The 15,591-nt window shown below is 40.7% G+C and overlaps 1 protein-coding gene across 2 annotated transcripts in view; it reads left to right on the top strand.

Moving 5' to 3' along the window:
* apaf1 (apoptotic peptidase activating factor 1) overlaps positions 1-7,190 on the top strand; it is a 43,387-nt gene extending 36,197 nt beyond the window's left edge. For both annotated transcript variants that reach the window (XM_075471672.1, XM_075471673.1), the window contains one exon: positions 5,538-7,190. In XM_075471672.1, coding sequence (XP_075327787.1) covers positions 5,538-5,684 — 147 coding nt within the window. In that variant the 3' untranslated portion in view covers positions 5,685-7,190. The remainder of the gene's footprint in view (positions 1-5,537) is intronic.
* Positions 7,191-15,591: the final 8,401 nt, after the last annotated feature.

Below are 15,591 nucleotides of genomic sequence, written 5' to 3'. Positions count from 1 at the left end.
TACATCTTTATTCTGCACTGGCTCTTTTGCTCTGTTCATCTGAATTATTATTATCATTTACTCTTCGTCCAGGTGTCGCTTTTCTCTCTTTTTCAAATGTTCTCTTTCTTGAGCAAAAACATCTCTGCTGTCCTCCTGAAACAAACTCATGAGAATTGCATTCCATCTAGTCAAGTCTCTTTATCATCCCTTTGTGTAAATTATTCATAACATAGGGCTTCTCTGGCCTCGTAGTAAAAGCACCCTCATTGAAACCAGCATCCTTTTCACACTTTCTGTCCACACCTCTCCCTCCATTTCCACCATTCAGCCAGTCAGCTGTTTTGAACATTTCTTTTGCAACTCTCTCTAACTCCAGCTGGTTATTTAAAAAAATAAAATAAAATAAAAAAAATAGTTAACAGAGATTCAGTGTAGTTGTTCTTTGACTCTAGTTGTTCTCTCCCTCATCTGCTTCAGGCAGTCTGATTGGTCGGTTATTACGTTTACGTACGAGTGTGTGTGTGCAGCAGGCAAAGTATTATTCTTTTGTTTGTGCTGTCAGTGCTTTGGCAGCCAGCGGCCATCTTCTATTCCATTCAGGCACGATTACACTTTGAGCTGGTGTCACCCTCTCTCTTCTGATCCACCTTCGTTATCCTCTGAACAAATTGATCCACCTTTATTTTGCCTCTTTTTCCATCCAGTTGCACATCTGTTCTTCTTATTCTGTGGAGACAAATAAGACTTCATCTATGGTGAATGATCTCCTCACTGGGTTAGTTTTCAGCTCCTCTGTACTTAATTTTAGCTTCAACACTTGCTGGTGTTGTGTGTCTAACCCTTGTCTTCATCCACAAATAATTAGACTGAATTCGTCATCATTGACCTTTTAATACCAAGTTTCAACCGTCAGATAAAACGGGGTGAGTCATAAGCAACAGTGAATACTCCTGGATGTCAAAACCACCCAATTATGGGCTTTCCTGCGGTGTTCTATGGTGGAAATGCAACATTTTGCCTCCACTAACACATTATTACATGACTTTTTCTACTTTTTATGTTTCAAAGTGAACAAATAGCAGTTCCATCATCCACACCAAAGACCGTATATGTAGTTTATACTTTACATTAAAGGTGAGATGCCTGTTTTAACCATCATCTGGTAAGTGTATTGAAAAGTGGAAGAGTTCAAAAGTTGATAAAAGTGGACTGAATCAACCCAATCAAAAACATCAATTTGTGTGACATCCACATTTTATCCAACATATACCGAGAGGGAGACAGTTTATCTTCACAGATAACAGTGTTTAGGCCTTTTCAAATATGCCTTTCAAGCCAGGATTGATGCACCTTCCTTCCTTCACACTATATCATGTGTGAAAGTCAAGAGGCGGCATGGAGGGGGAGGGAAGGGGGTGGGAGGTCAGAGTTGATTGACGGCTGATACGCCTCTGAGCCAGCAGGGAAGGGGGTAACAGAGGTCCATCAGGCTATGTGTTTAAGGGCAAGCCTGCACTGCAGAACACGGCACTCTAACCAACAACAGCAGCAGCGTCACTCGGCTGATTTCACGACGTGACGTGTGTAACCACACAGATGCATGGCTGAGCCGGCCCCGTTTGGCATGTGCGAATTATCAAAGATTAATGAAGACATCTTTTTTTTTCACCAATAAGGTGAAACCTGTATGTGAGAAGGACTTCTGTCTCGTTTCCCTTTGCAGACTGAAGTCTTAATATCACCGTTTGAGTGTTTAAATGCTGTTTTACTCATATTTGTGTCTATATTTGTGATCGTAGACTCTGACAGATATTTATGAGCCGCACAGCAAAGGATTTATCCTAGCGGTTTCAAATGGGATCTATCAACCCCAGCTGGTGATACTAAAGTGGAGAGTGTAATGGCTGCTCTATGCAGTGAATTGGGCATTGTTCACAAGTGCAAATGGCTAAATTAAAACTTTAAACACCTGAAAACAGGTGTAATGCTAAGTTCATATGATTATACTACCACGTCCATGTTGAAGCTCAGTTTTTTTTATTGTTCTATCTTGCATGTTGCAAACCAGATTCTACACAGGCTCTGGATTTTTAAAGATAGTGTTCACGATATTTTACTTGATCTGGATGGTTTCCATAACGCTGCTCCAAGCAGCCACCTGTAGTAACGCTAAGTGCGTCTTTTGACGCATGAACAAAACTATCCGTATAATGTGTTGGTATAAAGAGAAACCGTTTTTTTTTTTGTCTAAATACATGAAAACACGTCTAACTGAACTAGAATAAAGTTGTATACAAAAAAACAGAACAAGTGATGATAGGATAGACTCCTTTTCCATTTGGCACTGCAATGTTATGCCCTCTTTCACAGGCGTTGATTGTGCGTCATGGTTGGCATTTAGAGATCATAAGATGATTGTATGAGCAGTGGTTTTTTTCCAGCCACCACCAAGATGAGGACACACATCAGGGGGTCCTGCCATGGCTGCTGGTTCTGAATGTCATTTTGGTTTATAAAAGTCTTTCAATGAGTGGATAGAGCAGGTAGGGGGTCTGATGATAGCTGTAGTCACCCTGGCACACGACTGCACTCACACTTATTTCTGTAGATACTCCATCAGCTCGCAGAGGCACATTTGTGATGCTAAAAAACGTCACTTCATGTCACTATGCTGCATGTTTGTGAACATTCCCCCGTCATCCAAGAAGATTATGTTAAACATGAACCCTGCAGAAATATGAAATGAATTAGTTTAACTAAATGTCACGCGCGTCCTCGTTTAGTTTCAAGGGCAGCAGCAAATTACATAGCAGAGCTTTGATGTTCAAGTAAACATCACACAGATTAATCATGGTACTGTATACATAAACATTAAAGAACGGCTGCGAGTGTGTACAAATAGCAATTATGTAAAACAGCCTTTGTATGTATAGGGTTTCTTTTGCTAATGTATTTCAAAATTCTAGTGCAAGATAAGGAATCATTTGCTACCTTATTCTTGGGAGATTGTAGTTGAAAGGGTAGAAAATTACAAATGTATGTGGGGGAGAGCGTGATTTATTTTTGCTCAGTGAATTATTAAAGACTGTAGGTCAGTGGGCCTCATGACTTTTACCCTTTTTTAAGCATTCAAAGGGGCTTATTTTCAGATCTGGTGTTGGATAAGAAAAATGTTTAAGATATTAACTTTGTCTTGACCTCCTTTTTACTTAATGTAAACCTGGTTCAAGACCTGTAGAAACCCCCTCATATCACGACAGATGTTTCATACTAATGATGTTTCATACCTTGAAAATTGGTACAGTTTTGCACCTTTTTAAAAGAATGATTTTGCCCTCCTGGTGATAAAAATGTACCTTTATGTTCTGGTACAGAAATATAGCCATTGTAGCCATTCCATCTACAGTCTATTTAGAATGACCGGTTAACCTAACATTTATGTGTTAGGCCTTGTTCACACCAACACAGGCATTTCGATAACTGAAACTGAACATGTTTATGTGAACTGGAAAACTTGGGTCTAAAGCTGGAGTTACAGCTGACGGGTCTGTCACGGCGGTGGCGGACCGCGTTGACGTTTCTGGCATGGCGCTTCCCTTGAAAAGACGGCGCAGCGCGGTGTCGTGCACCAGTCGATTTTTTGTAACTTGGCGGCGCCAACAACGACAGACCGGATGGACCATTTTGAGACCAGGCTCAGTCAGGAGGTGCGTTTGTACAGACACCTGTACGACACTGCAGTGAAATAGCACAGGGAGCACGTAAACTCCCAAAACTTGTGGACAGAGATTGGCAGAACTTTGGGGAAAGAGGGAGAGTTCTGTAAGAATGTGTGGAATAAGCTATGGGACAGATGCGTGAAGGCAAAGAAGAGGGCAGAGACTCCAAGTGGTGATGCCGGGGGCTTCAGACCTTCACCTCTTTTAACTGAATTAAAAAATTAAAATGATCCGAATACTGCAGCAGTAATCATTAATGACTATTCCTGCTCTTGACCATAGATATGCTGTTGACAGCGGCATTGTTTTCTTCTCGACTTTTGTGGTTGTAGAGTAGCGGTAACCTTCACGTAGCAGCGACACCTCTGTGACGGAGAAAATTACTGGTGCAACGACTTGCACCACTATACATTACCGGCACGAAATCGTGACATCATCAACACCGCTCGCGCTAGCAGACACGGCAATCATGCTAGAGCCTTTAGGCTTGCAACGCCAGGTTGTGCACCCCCATCTCCTTGGCTTATTGTCCAAAACACGGCAACCAAGATAGCTCTGGTGCTAACCCTCCATCAGGACTTTTTACATGTTTGTACATATCTGAACAGTTACAGGCAGAATTTTATTAAGAAACGGAGGCATCACAACACGTTATGGCGTACACTGACAACACAGATCCTGACCGCTGCATCATTGGCTTCGTAAACGGTGCCTTCCAGATGTGTTCTTCATATAAATATTTGGTGTTTGGTTTTCTCTCACAGTGTACGGCTAAGTGTACTCAAACTGGAGTACCAGGAGGAAAACATGCAAACTTGAGCCGACAGTTGACCCGTAATCTTCCTGTTGCATGGCAACAGTGGGCCGCCATGCATCCTACACCTATCCTATAGGAGTTTTGATGATCTATTTAACTATATCTTAAAGTTGTGTAACCTGTATCTTAAAAATAGATTTTCTTTTTTTTCTTTCTCCCCAACACAAACTTTTTTTTTAATGCCTTATTGGGTAACATCCTAATGAGCTCCTCTTCGAGCTCTCTCTGTGTTCTATAAGCCAGACATCTGTTGATGCTGTATGTCTATATGTAGAGGCTGAGAGGATGGCCTTCTTTTTTAACCACACACACACAAACGCAGCAGCTTAAGCTTTACAGCTAAACAAATCACTAAATACTCAACCCATCGACATGATTCGTGTCTTTTATTAAGCTGCAAGAGGTGCAACATCTTGTTTGATGTGACATTATAATGCTAAATATTGTCAAAGTTGAATGTGCACCTACTCCTAGCCAAGCCATAAATGATTGACTTGATGTGGCTTTGATGATTCATCCCAGTGAGTTGGAGCTTCACTGGAAAATGTCAGCTTTAAACCGAGATTAAACAGAATCGCTCAGGAGAGTTGATGGTGTGTGTGTGTGTGTGTGTGTGTGTGTGTGTGTGTTATACTGTTGAATTCATCATAGTCCCTTGTGCAGCCATCACAAAGCTCTTAGTCTGTCTGAGTTTTTCTGCCATGTGCATTCATATCTGCTACAGTTGTTCATGCAGTTTACGTGTGGTGACCTGTTTTTAGACGTGTTTGAGTTCAACAGTCATTTATTAAGCTGTGCTCATAGTTGAAGCACCTCAGATGTAAGTGTCCTCAACAGCAAAATACAGGTGTTGAGAGGTATGCACAACAATGGAATTAAGTATCTCATCTTAAAAATGGCAATAAAAATGTTTCCCAGAATGTAAATCTAGTGCTTCACCATCTGTGTTTGTGTGAGGTTTCTTGATCCCTCAACCGTAAACACTGACAGTGGTTTCTCTTTCTTTGTCTTCCATCCAGTGGTGGGACGTGGAGAGAGGTGAGGCACTTCAGACCTTTTACCCAACGGGGTGCGCTCTGAAAAAAATCCACGTGTCATCCGACTTCTCCACCTTCGTCACCATCGACAGCATCGGCATCCTCTACGTCCTCCAGAGGGTGGCGTGATGACCGTGCGGCTGGAAATGCTGCAAAAGCAAAAGAAGACGACAACAGCATACCACTATCCTGAACAATATTACGGTTTCATGCAAAAAAACAAAAAAACCTTAAAGCTGTGGAGTATAAAGAACAAGTTTACATTTGCACTGCACTATCTTTGCATTCAGGGGTTCTCTAATTCACCACATTACAATGGAGCATTACACACATACTCCTTCAAGTTCTTTAGAGTCAAATGACTACAATACTTTAGAGGTTTACATCAGCTTTAGATGAAAACAGCTCCTGCACCTGTTTAGAGTGCAGAGTCTCTCTATATATATGTTTAAAAAAAAGGGGGACGCAAAAAGAAGTGAATTGAGAAAGCAAGACACTAAAAAAAACACATGGATCCTCGTGATCAGGAATAAGCACATCATCATTAGTGAGAAGAGAAATGTGAAGACTAAATGCTGAGTTAAGGCTAAACGCCATTACATTTGCTTTGAGAGACTTCCCACTCTGCGTGTCATCGATATGAGCCATCTTGCACATAGCAAAATGTGATGTTTCTTTTTTTTTTTTTTACTTTTCATGTTATCATTTCTGGGAAAATCCTCTGCATCTGCTCTAAAGCTCGGCTTCTGTGTATAAACAAGTCCTTTTGAGGCTTTTCATGTCCACCACAGCCTCCGTCTTAAAGGGATTTATGGCGGGAATGGGAGCATGTTTTGTGTAAATGAGTTATGCCTTCTCGATCCACCAGCACACATAGAACTTTTGGTGCAATTTGATGAGCATTAAAAATGGATGGTATGATGAATTTTAATGATTGAAACATTTAAAATTGTATCCAATCAAAGCCAGAGACTATTAGTTTTAGTACTTTTGAACTTAGATCAAAAGTAAATGTTTTTTACAAAAAAAAGTGATTTACAATTTCTAATCAATTTCCACAAGTGCTTTAGCAACTATGTTCAAAATATTTTATACCAGTACATGTTTGCTATACCTCACACTTTATATGGACATCTTTTTAATCCATTTGTTGTCCTACTACTGAGCCTTTTCCTTGTTCGGAGCACTTCTAAGTGGGAGTCAAAATTTTTTAGCAAGCTTTTGTACAATGTGGCTTTGATGAGGGGAATTGAATACAGATCCCGACTTCATGTGCTTATTCTTATTCATGGGATGGAGAGCAAAGGGTCTCCTCTCCTGCTGCAGTCTATCAAAACTGGCTCATTAATCCAGGTCCAGCAGGAGGAATGAGTACAAAAACACAATGAATCAGTTGAAGCACGGATACATTTTGACATTTTGAAACAACGCTGGAGTCATTGTCACTCTCTGCTCTTCCTGATTGGTGCTTTAAAGTTCAATCAATACGTGTCCTTCCTAGATGGAAGTGTATAGGAAATAGATGTGTGGAAATATTGATGCATGCTAATGATGTATGGGTACAGTTTTATGGTGTGGTGCAATGTGAGTCTAATTTATAAAAGAATAAATTGCATTTGCTACTTTCTGTTGAAACCTGTAAGATTATTGCCTTCTTGATTGTTATGCTGTTATGCTTTTGGAGGCGGACCCCATCCTGAAAACACACCCAGGATACTGCGAGCAAAAATCGTGTGTCGTCGGGGTAAATTACTTGCATGAGGCTAAGGCTTGTGAACAAGTTGAATAGGGCTCAAAGACCAGAGGAAAGGATGAAAATGGATACAGATACAGAAAAATTGACCATATCAAGCTTAACTTTCACTAACCAGATTTATGGTCTGGGGAAACTGGCTTTTTGTTGGGACATTCACACTTTTAAAGTTGTTGAGGTCACATGTGGGTGCCATTAGCCAACTCTGTGGGTCATTTAGGTCATTGTCACCTGTGAGCTGACCTGCCTGACCAATGTGTGTTTGTAACAAGGTGTGAATAGTTGTGAAACCACCTGGGGAGGAGAGTTTAACTGCATTAAGTGTTATTCAGGGGATACCTGAGAACACTTTTTTTTCCCCCCATTTAGGTGCTATTTACACATACCCGGGTATTTTGATAAACGAAGACCTTTCCCTTCGTTTGTGCCTTTCGTTTATACACAAACGGAGTTTTTTCCTCCGAAAACGAAGCATAAAAAAAACTCCGGCAAAAGTGGAGATTTTTTAAAAACTCCGTTTAGCGTTTGTATGTAAACTGGTTGAAAGAGACAAAAACGGAGTTTTGGGCAATTGAGAATGAGGAGTTGTCGTCATAGTACAGAGCCCCGCCCCTATCCGCCATGTTGGCAGGATGCTAGTGTGAAAACGCCATTCTCTCCGTCCATTGTTTATCTGGCAAGCATGGAGGTACTAGCAGCATTTCTGTTGTTGAGAGCTATACTCGCTTATGTGATTTTGAAAATTACAGTCATACAATTTTCAGGGCTTTAGCAGTTTTATAGTCCAGCGCAACGTTTAAAAGTAACTCAGTCTCGCTGTCAGTCCACACACATGAGCCTGGCGCCATACTTTCTTCTTGAAAAGGATTCGGAAGTTCTTCCTGTCAGCGGTTCTCTATTAGGCTTCTGATTGGCTTGTGTGGAATTCTCATTGTTCTAACACTGCCACCGTCAGGCTTGGCGTAATTTAACAGCTCTTGATAGCGTATTTATGCTGATCAATGTAGACGTGTTTTTTTTTAAAAACGGGGCTGTGTGCACCTAGTTATTTTTGCAAACGAAGGTTAGAAAATATGCGTTTATCAAAATACCCGGGTATGTGTAAACAGCACCTTAGTGTAGGTGGCTTATTTTTCCCTTTGCGTAAATCATCTGTCTTCCCTGTCTGGATCGTGGCCTTTGCAGTCCTCAGAGGAGTGGCCCTTATCCTTGAGAGGTATTTGAACCAGAGGCTTAACCTCAGGAGCCGGCTCTCCTATGTTGAACCATGGCTTGCCAGGTCAGGTCTCGATGCTGCTTTTGACACCTGACCACATTATTTTACCAAAGAAAACGCTATTAAGATAGAAGGAAACGCAAGAAAGTGATTTAAGTCGTATTCATCAGATAGATTCCAGTATTTGTAAATTATGAGTCTTGCACAAATGTTAGTTCCTAGATTGCGTGGCATAAATGCTCTTTGCTTTGCAGATGACGATCAGTTATTTTTTTAAGCCAAATGAAACCAATCAGTTAGTTAAACTAAACAAACATCTAAAACACATTAAGGCCTTCTGCTCACGTCAAAAACAACCTTTATTCATCGAATCTTCCAAAAGTACAACAGAGGCAGAGCCCTCAGTTATCATGTCCCTCTCCTTTGCAACTAGCTTCCTGTTTGGTTTTGGCATGCATCCTCGCTGCAATTTAAGATTAGGCTTGAAAACTTGTCAACTCATGTTTCTAATCTAACCTTCTTGCTCAGTGTTGGTAGAGGTATTGTTTTTTGTTCCTCAGAGCTCCTCTTTTTTTCTCTTTCTGTCCCCTTGCTGGAACCGACTGAGGCAGATGGGCTTTTTGTTGTTTTTGTCATCTGATTTTGAACCGAGTTGTGAGAAGTTTCAAATATAGCAGTGTAGAGGAAGCTAAATCAGTAACAGAATATGCATGACAAAAACTCATTAGATATTGTTCCAGCTACACACAGCAGCTGACAAAAGTTGTGCTCCTTCTCATAAATATATTGTTTTGTTGTCTTAATTTCACTCTCTGGGGTAAGCGGATCATTACATGCTGAAGCCAAAATGGCTGATTTTGGGAATCTATCACAGAAAAAAAATCAGTCAAGTTTCAATCTTGATAAAAACACATAAATCATGCAGTGTATGTGATATGTAAACCGTGTGGTTTATTATTCATGAATATGAGGGTTAAAGTGGTTGTTAAAGCTGCATTAATGAGGACTTAAATGAGGAAGTTAAACTCAAAAAAGTTAAAAATGTGTGTAAACCATCTGGTTTATGTAACATGAGCCCCGAGGCGCATATTTGTTATAGGTGCCCTTCTCCTTTCGACCATGAATTTGTCTCCAGCTGTGTAGCTGACATATATTTTACCTAATTTCTTGACATGTAGTTATTTTGCTTCTTTTTGTGATACACACACATAAAACACTAAAATGTGGTGGGTAATAATAATAATAATAAGTCTATGATTTCAGACAGCAAAGAAATCAAAAAGGATTTCCAGTTAAACAAAAAGTGCATACACACAGAATTTGTCCTCCGCTTTTAACCCATCCAGGTTGGCACTTGTTCACACACACATGCACACGCACAAGGTAACACACTCATAGAGACAGATGCCAACCTGGAGCGGTGGGCAGCCATTCACAGCGCCCGGGGAGCATGGAGGTAAGGTGCCTTGCTCAAGGGCACCTTGGCCGTGACAAGGAGGTGGACTGACACCCCTCCAGCTGTCAGTTCCACCAATCAAATCGAACCTGCCAACCTTCCGGTTATTGGACGACCGACTCTAACCACTAAGCCACGGCCGCCTCCAATATGATATTATTAATATTAATAGGACACTCGTGGCTTCACATTTACAATCATTTGTAAGTGTTGAAAACAATTATTGAATAAACTGTCAATAAATTGAACATGATGAGCTGCATGCAGATGAATCGGCGGTACATGTGTTTACTCTCCCCACCACACGGTGGCAGTGCTGCTCACGCGGCGCAGTTAGCCGGGTGCGTGTACAGTTTGGAATTCTTCGAGTGCAAGCGGTACCTGAGATGCTAGACCGAAACAAGTAAAAGCTAAATGTTTGCGTTGTTTGACAAAATGTGACAAGCAGGAAGTTAGCAAAAACTATTGGAAGCCAGGGAAAGAACAGACGCCGACGAGAACTGCAGGTTGAAAACATCGAGGTGTTTGAAGAAAGTAAGCTAAAAGGCGAACAGTCAGTCTGCGCTCACGGTATAAGCGGCTAACTTACAGCAGCCGCCATTGCTATGCAATCAACTCACCTGCTCACACCTGTTGGCTCCACGTTGCTCTTCGTTTTTGCTACATCAAGGATGAACACACGCCAAGAAGATTATGTTTTACATAAAATGAGAAGTTGGACCGTTCTGCGGAAAAGAAAACCAAGAATGAACACCTGCTTCAAGGTAAGACTACTTGTTGTGATTATTTACTTTTAATGCTGAGCCACAAGGTCAACGTAGTCGCGGATTTGCACGTCCCTGATGTGGAACGTAATTGTACATTTACTGCAATACTCTTTGGGGTTACTAGAGGTTTACCCGAGTCTTTGATCACAATAGGACTTTCTGGACTATTATTTAAGCTGCATTTATCTGACGCGTTTAATTACTAGTAACACCAGATTTTCACCGTCCGGCACTGTACATGTAAACTGATCTATGTTTTTTTGTGGTCATGGGATGACAAATTGAAGCTTATTTATCTCCAAGACATGTATTTAAATTGGGAAAAAAATACTTTCTTTATCCCAAAGGTAAGTTCTATAATGTATATGTCTGTCCATCTGATCATGTTGCTAGACTGTTTAACTGAGAAGTTTTTTCTTGCTATCATGTCTTTAAAGCAGTTTTTGATAGAGCCTTATGTATTTTTTGTGTTGGTTAACAGCAATAATGGTAAAATTAGGGACTTTGTCCGGTTTCCATGTTCATTTACTTAAATATTCATGAAGGCATAATTAGGACTGCATTTATGGGGCCACCACGAATGATGACTTCCATATATTTTGTAAATATACGTAACACAGACAAACAAGAAAACTAATCTGTGTCTAAAACCTAGAAATAACTCTGATGTTATGTCACAATTTAATATTGTTGATTTAAAAATCCTAGAGGAAACAGGTCGGCATCTGAAATCAACAACTTGCACTCTGGACATAATACCATTCGACTTTTTAAAAAATGTTTTTACCTCAGTAGAAAGTGATCTCCTACAAATAGTTAACAGCTCACTGGCATCAGGCATTTTTCCCAAGTCACTAAAGACAGCTGCCATTAAGCCACTCCTAAAGAAGAGAACTCTAGACGCCTCTATGATGAACAACTACAGACCTGTCTCTGATCTCTCTTTTATATCTAAGATTAAGATTGAGAAAGTCGTATTTAACCAGCTCAACAACTTTCAATCAGGCTTCAGACGTCATCACAGCACTGAAACAGCTCTGTTCAAAGTGTTAAACGACATCAGGTTGAATACTGATTCTGGTAATGTTTCAGTCCTGGTTCTGTTGGACCTCAGCGCTGCGTTTGATACTGTAGATCACAGAATCCTGTTGCACAGGCTGGAAAACTGGGTTGGACTTTCTGGAGCGGTCCTTAACTGGTTCAGGTCCTACTTAGAAGGCCGGAGTTATTTTGTTACTATTGGCAGCTATGAATCTGAGCGAGTGGCCATGACTTGTGGAGTTCCCCAGGGGTCAATTCTTGGACCTCTTCTGTTTAACTTGTATATGCTCCCTTTGGCTCAGATATTGCAGAATTTTAACATCAATTATCACAGTTATGCAGACGATACACAACTTTATGTGTCTCTGTCACCGGACAACTGCAGCCCAGCAGACGTTCTGTGTCAGTGTCTGGAGGAAGTAAACACCTGGATGAGAGAGAATTTTCTACATTTAAATGAAGACAAAACTGAGATCATTCTGTTTGGGAGCAAAGAGAAGAGGGTCAGTGTTGGTAAATATCTTGAGACTCGGGACCTTACAATCACTGACCAAGTTCGTAACCTCGGAGTGTTGATAGACTCAGATCTGACTTTCAGCAGCCACATCAAAGCTGTCACCAAGGCAGCTTTTTACCACCTCAGAAATATCAACAGAATTAAAGGTTTCCTCTCCCAAAAACACCAGGAGAAACTCATCCATGCATTCATCTCCAGTAGACTCGATTACTGTAACGCTCTTTTAACTGGACTTCCCAAAAAGAGCATTAAACATCTGCAGCTCACCCAGAACGCTGCTGCTAGAGTTTTAACCCGGACTAAGAGATCTGAACACATCACACCAGTTTTAAAATCTTTACACTGGCTTCCAGTCAGTCACAGAATAGATTTTAAAAGCCTGCTGATGGTTTACAAATCCCAGAACAGTTGAGGCCCAAAATACATCTGTGATATGTTCAGAGAATATAAACCCAGCAGAGCTCTTAGATCCAAGGACTCAGGTCAGCTGGTCCAGTCCAGAGTCCAGACTAAACATGGAGAAGCAGCATTTAGCTGTTATGCTGCAAACAAGTGGAACAAACTGCCAGTGGAGATTAAACTTTCACCAAATGTAGTAGGGCCGGCACGGTATATGTATTCGTACCGAACCGTCACGGTTCGGTACGCGCATTTCCACGCAGAATACACACGGTACGGAAGTTTTCTGAACGCGGAACTGTTATTTTGCAAGAGTTTCCTTCAGGACCCATTTAAACACTGCCACATGCAAGGTCTGATTGGTCCGTAGAGATATACGCTTTCGGACAGAGTAGTTATAAGAACGCAGTTATCAGAACTGTCCTACTCGAATTTCATTCTGATAACTGTCCTTCCCCAGCGGAGCTGTTTCAGTCTGCATTCGCACATGAGTCGGGACCTGATAGGGACTGATGCGCAGCCGTCCGCGTCAGTGACGTGTTAGCCGTTTAACGCTACATTCAACAACAAAACGGAACAAAACAAAACCCGAGAAGAAAAAACACCACAAAGAAGCTAATATGGAGAGCGAGGAGGCCACCGTGTTCATGGTATGCATGACGGTGATATTAATCGTGGACAATCACATCAGGCGTCTAATATCGAGGCTGGAAAAGCACACAGTCAGGATCAAGCGCAGGCGTTACTACTTCGTTTCATGAAGGAAGAAAGGAGAGCAGAGCGCCGCAGACAAAGGAGACAACGTGTAAGTTTAACTTATTAAACACGCGCCGGTTCTGTCTGTGTGGTATGATGAAACATTTCAGCCGTGATAGCATGACATGGGGCGTAGCTACCGACCACCACACACCTACGTCAGATGTGTTCTATAGAACCATGAAAAGACCCGACCAATTACGTCTCCCAAATGTATTACAACAACCCCTGGATACGAATACATGCAGAGCAAAACAAATTACCGAAGCAATTGGAATTTACATCGCATCTGCTATGCACCCATATTCCACTGTAGAAGAGGCAGGATTCAGATATCTATACATGTGCTCGAACCTCGCGACACGCCTCCTTCGGCACTGTACCGAAAATGTACTGAACCGTAGGGTCCGTACCGAGGTACGTACCGAACCGTGAGTTTTTTTTGTACCGTTCCACCCCTAAAATGTAGACATTTTTAAATCCAGGTTAAAAACATTTATGCTCTCATGTGTCTATGCATGAAATCTGCACGCTATCTTTTAACTTATCTAGACTGTTGCTTGTTTTTAAATTAATTTAAATTATTTAATTTGTTTCTCTTTATATTCTTTTGTGTATTTTTAATGCTTCTTGCACTCCCTGCTGCAATGCTTTTATTTTATGTAAAGCACTTTGAATTGTTTGTACATGTGCTATATAAATAAATTTGATATGATAAATTTTGAGTGTCTTTGAAGGTCCAGGAGTGTTATTTCATAGTATTTTTACAACATCAATACAAGTGTATTCTTTTTTTTCTGGAAACATTTGTCCACATGTGCATAATTGTATAATTAATCTTACCTGCCAGCACTTAGTGGAGGAGAAGTTACACTAGCTATTCAAGCTATCTGTATTTGCCTTCTAGCCAAATTGCATGGCTGCGGAATTAGCTCGACTTTCCCTGTTATTCATTGCATCACTAAGCTTTGCTAAGTTGCATATATTTTTTGCTGAAATTGTTAAAGATGTCCTGATCAGATTTTTTTTGCCTCCGAGTCATTTGATTTTGAGTATCTGCTGATACCAAATCCCGATCCGATACTTCTATTGTACATTTAAAAAGGAAGAACGGCGAAGAAACAGATCCAGGAGGTTTTTATTTATTTATTTTATTCACTTGTTTAATCATTTAACACTTATAAACAGAGCACTTATGTGAGGCAACTTGAACAAAAAAAGTAATCAAGTAATAAACAAATTCTTCACATTAGAGTTTGGTGCAACAATGTCTAATATAAAAAGAGCAGCAGCTCAACTTGAAATACCTGGCAGGCATGTCAACAAATAAGCAAATAAAAGTGCCACAGTGTAATAAAGTAAGCCAATAATGTGCTTTTTGGAACTGCAATCCTAATTCTTACTCTCCTCTGGCTTCACAGAAGGAAATGTATGTTTTTCTTGATGAAAACCAACATCTCTGCCTTGTCAGATTTGTGCCTGTTCCTGTTCTCATCAAGGATGTTAGCGATGTGCTTGCCACCTCTTGAAATCCCAAGTTTGCATATCTCACAGTTTGCAATCGCAACGTTTTTGTCATCCGCTTTAAAATAATTCTACACTGCAGATATTCGACTGTTTGACTCTATACCATCATATTACAGTAAATACTAAGCTGTTATTTTTTTCCCATTTGTTTTGAAATATTATAGTTCTGATTTATTTTTTAAATGAGAATGAATATACATATATAGATAGGTGTATGAAACCACGTGATCTGCCCCGATTTCTGATCGGAATTGGGAAATCCATAGAAATTGTCATTGTTTAATTTATCTTTTGGATTTTATTGTTATTTATTTATGTAAAGCACTTTGGTCAAGCTAGGTTGTTTTAAAGGGGAACTCCGGGACATTTGAAGCGCAATCCCATTGCTAGAGGTTGTCAAATACTGACAGAAGGACACAGACAGGTGCGTATCTGCGCTCCCTGTGCGGAGATAGCGCTGTTTGCGCAGCCTGTCATGCGAGGCTAATACGTGGTGGCTAAGGGGCAAGCGCTAACCCTTCCACGTAAAACAACAACTTGCACACTGCAGAAACGTCACACCACTTTATAAACCATCCGACAATAAAGTCACAAGCCTTACCAT

Source organism: Odontesthes bonariensis, chromosome 8 (genome assembly GCF_027942865.1).
Source record: "Odontesthes bonariensis isolate fOdoBon6 chromosome 8, fOdoBon6.hap1, whole genome shotgun sequence".
Classification (NCBI taxonomy): Eukaryota; Metazoa; Chordata; class Actinopteri; order Atheriniformes; family Atherinopsidae; genus Odontesthes; species Odontesthes bonariensis.
This window is presented reverse-complemented; position numbering and strand designations above follow the sequence as displayed.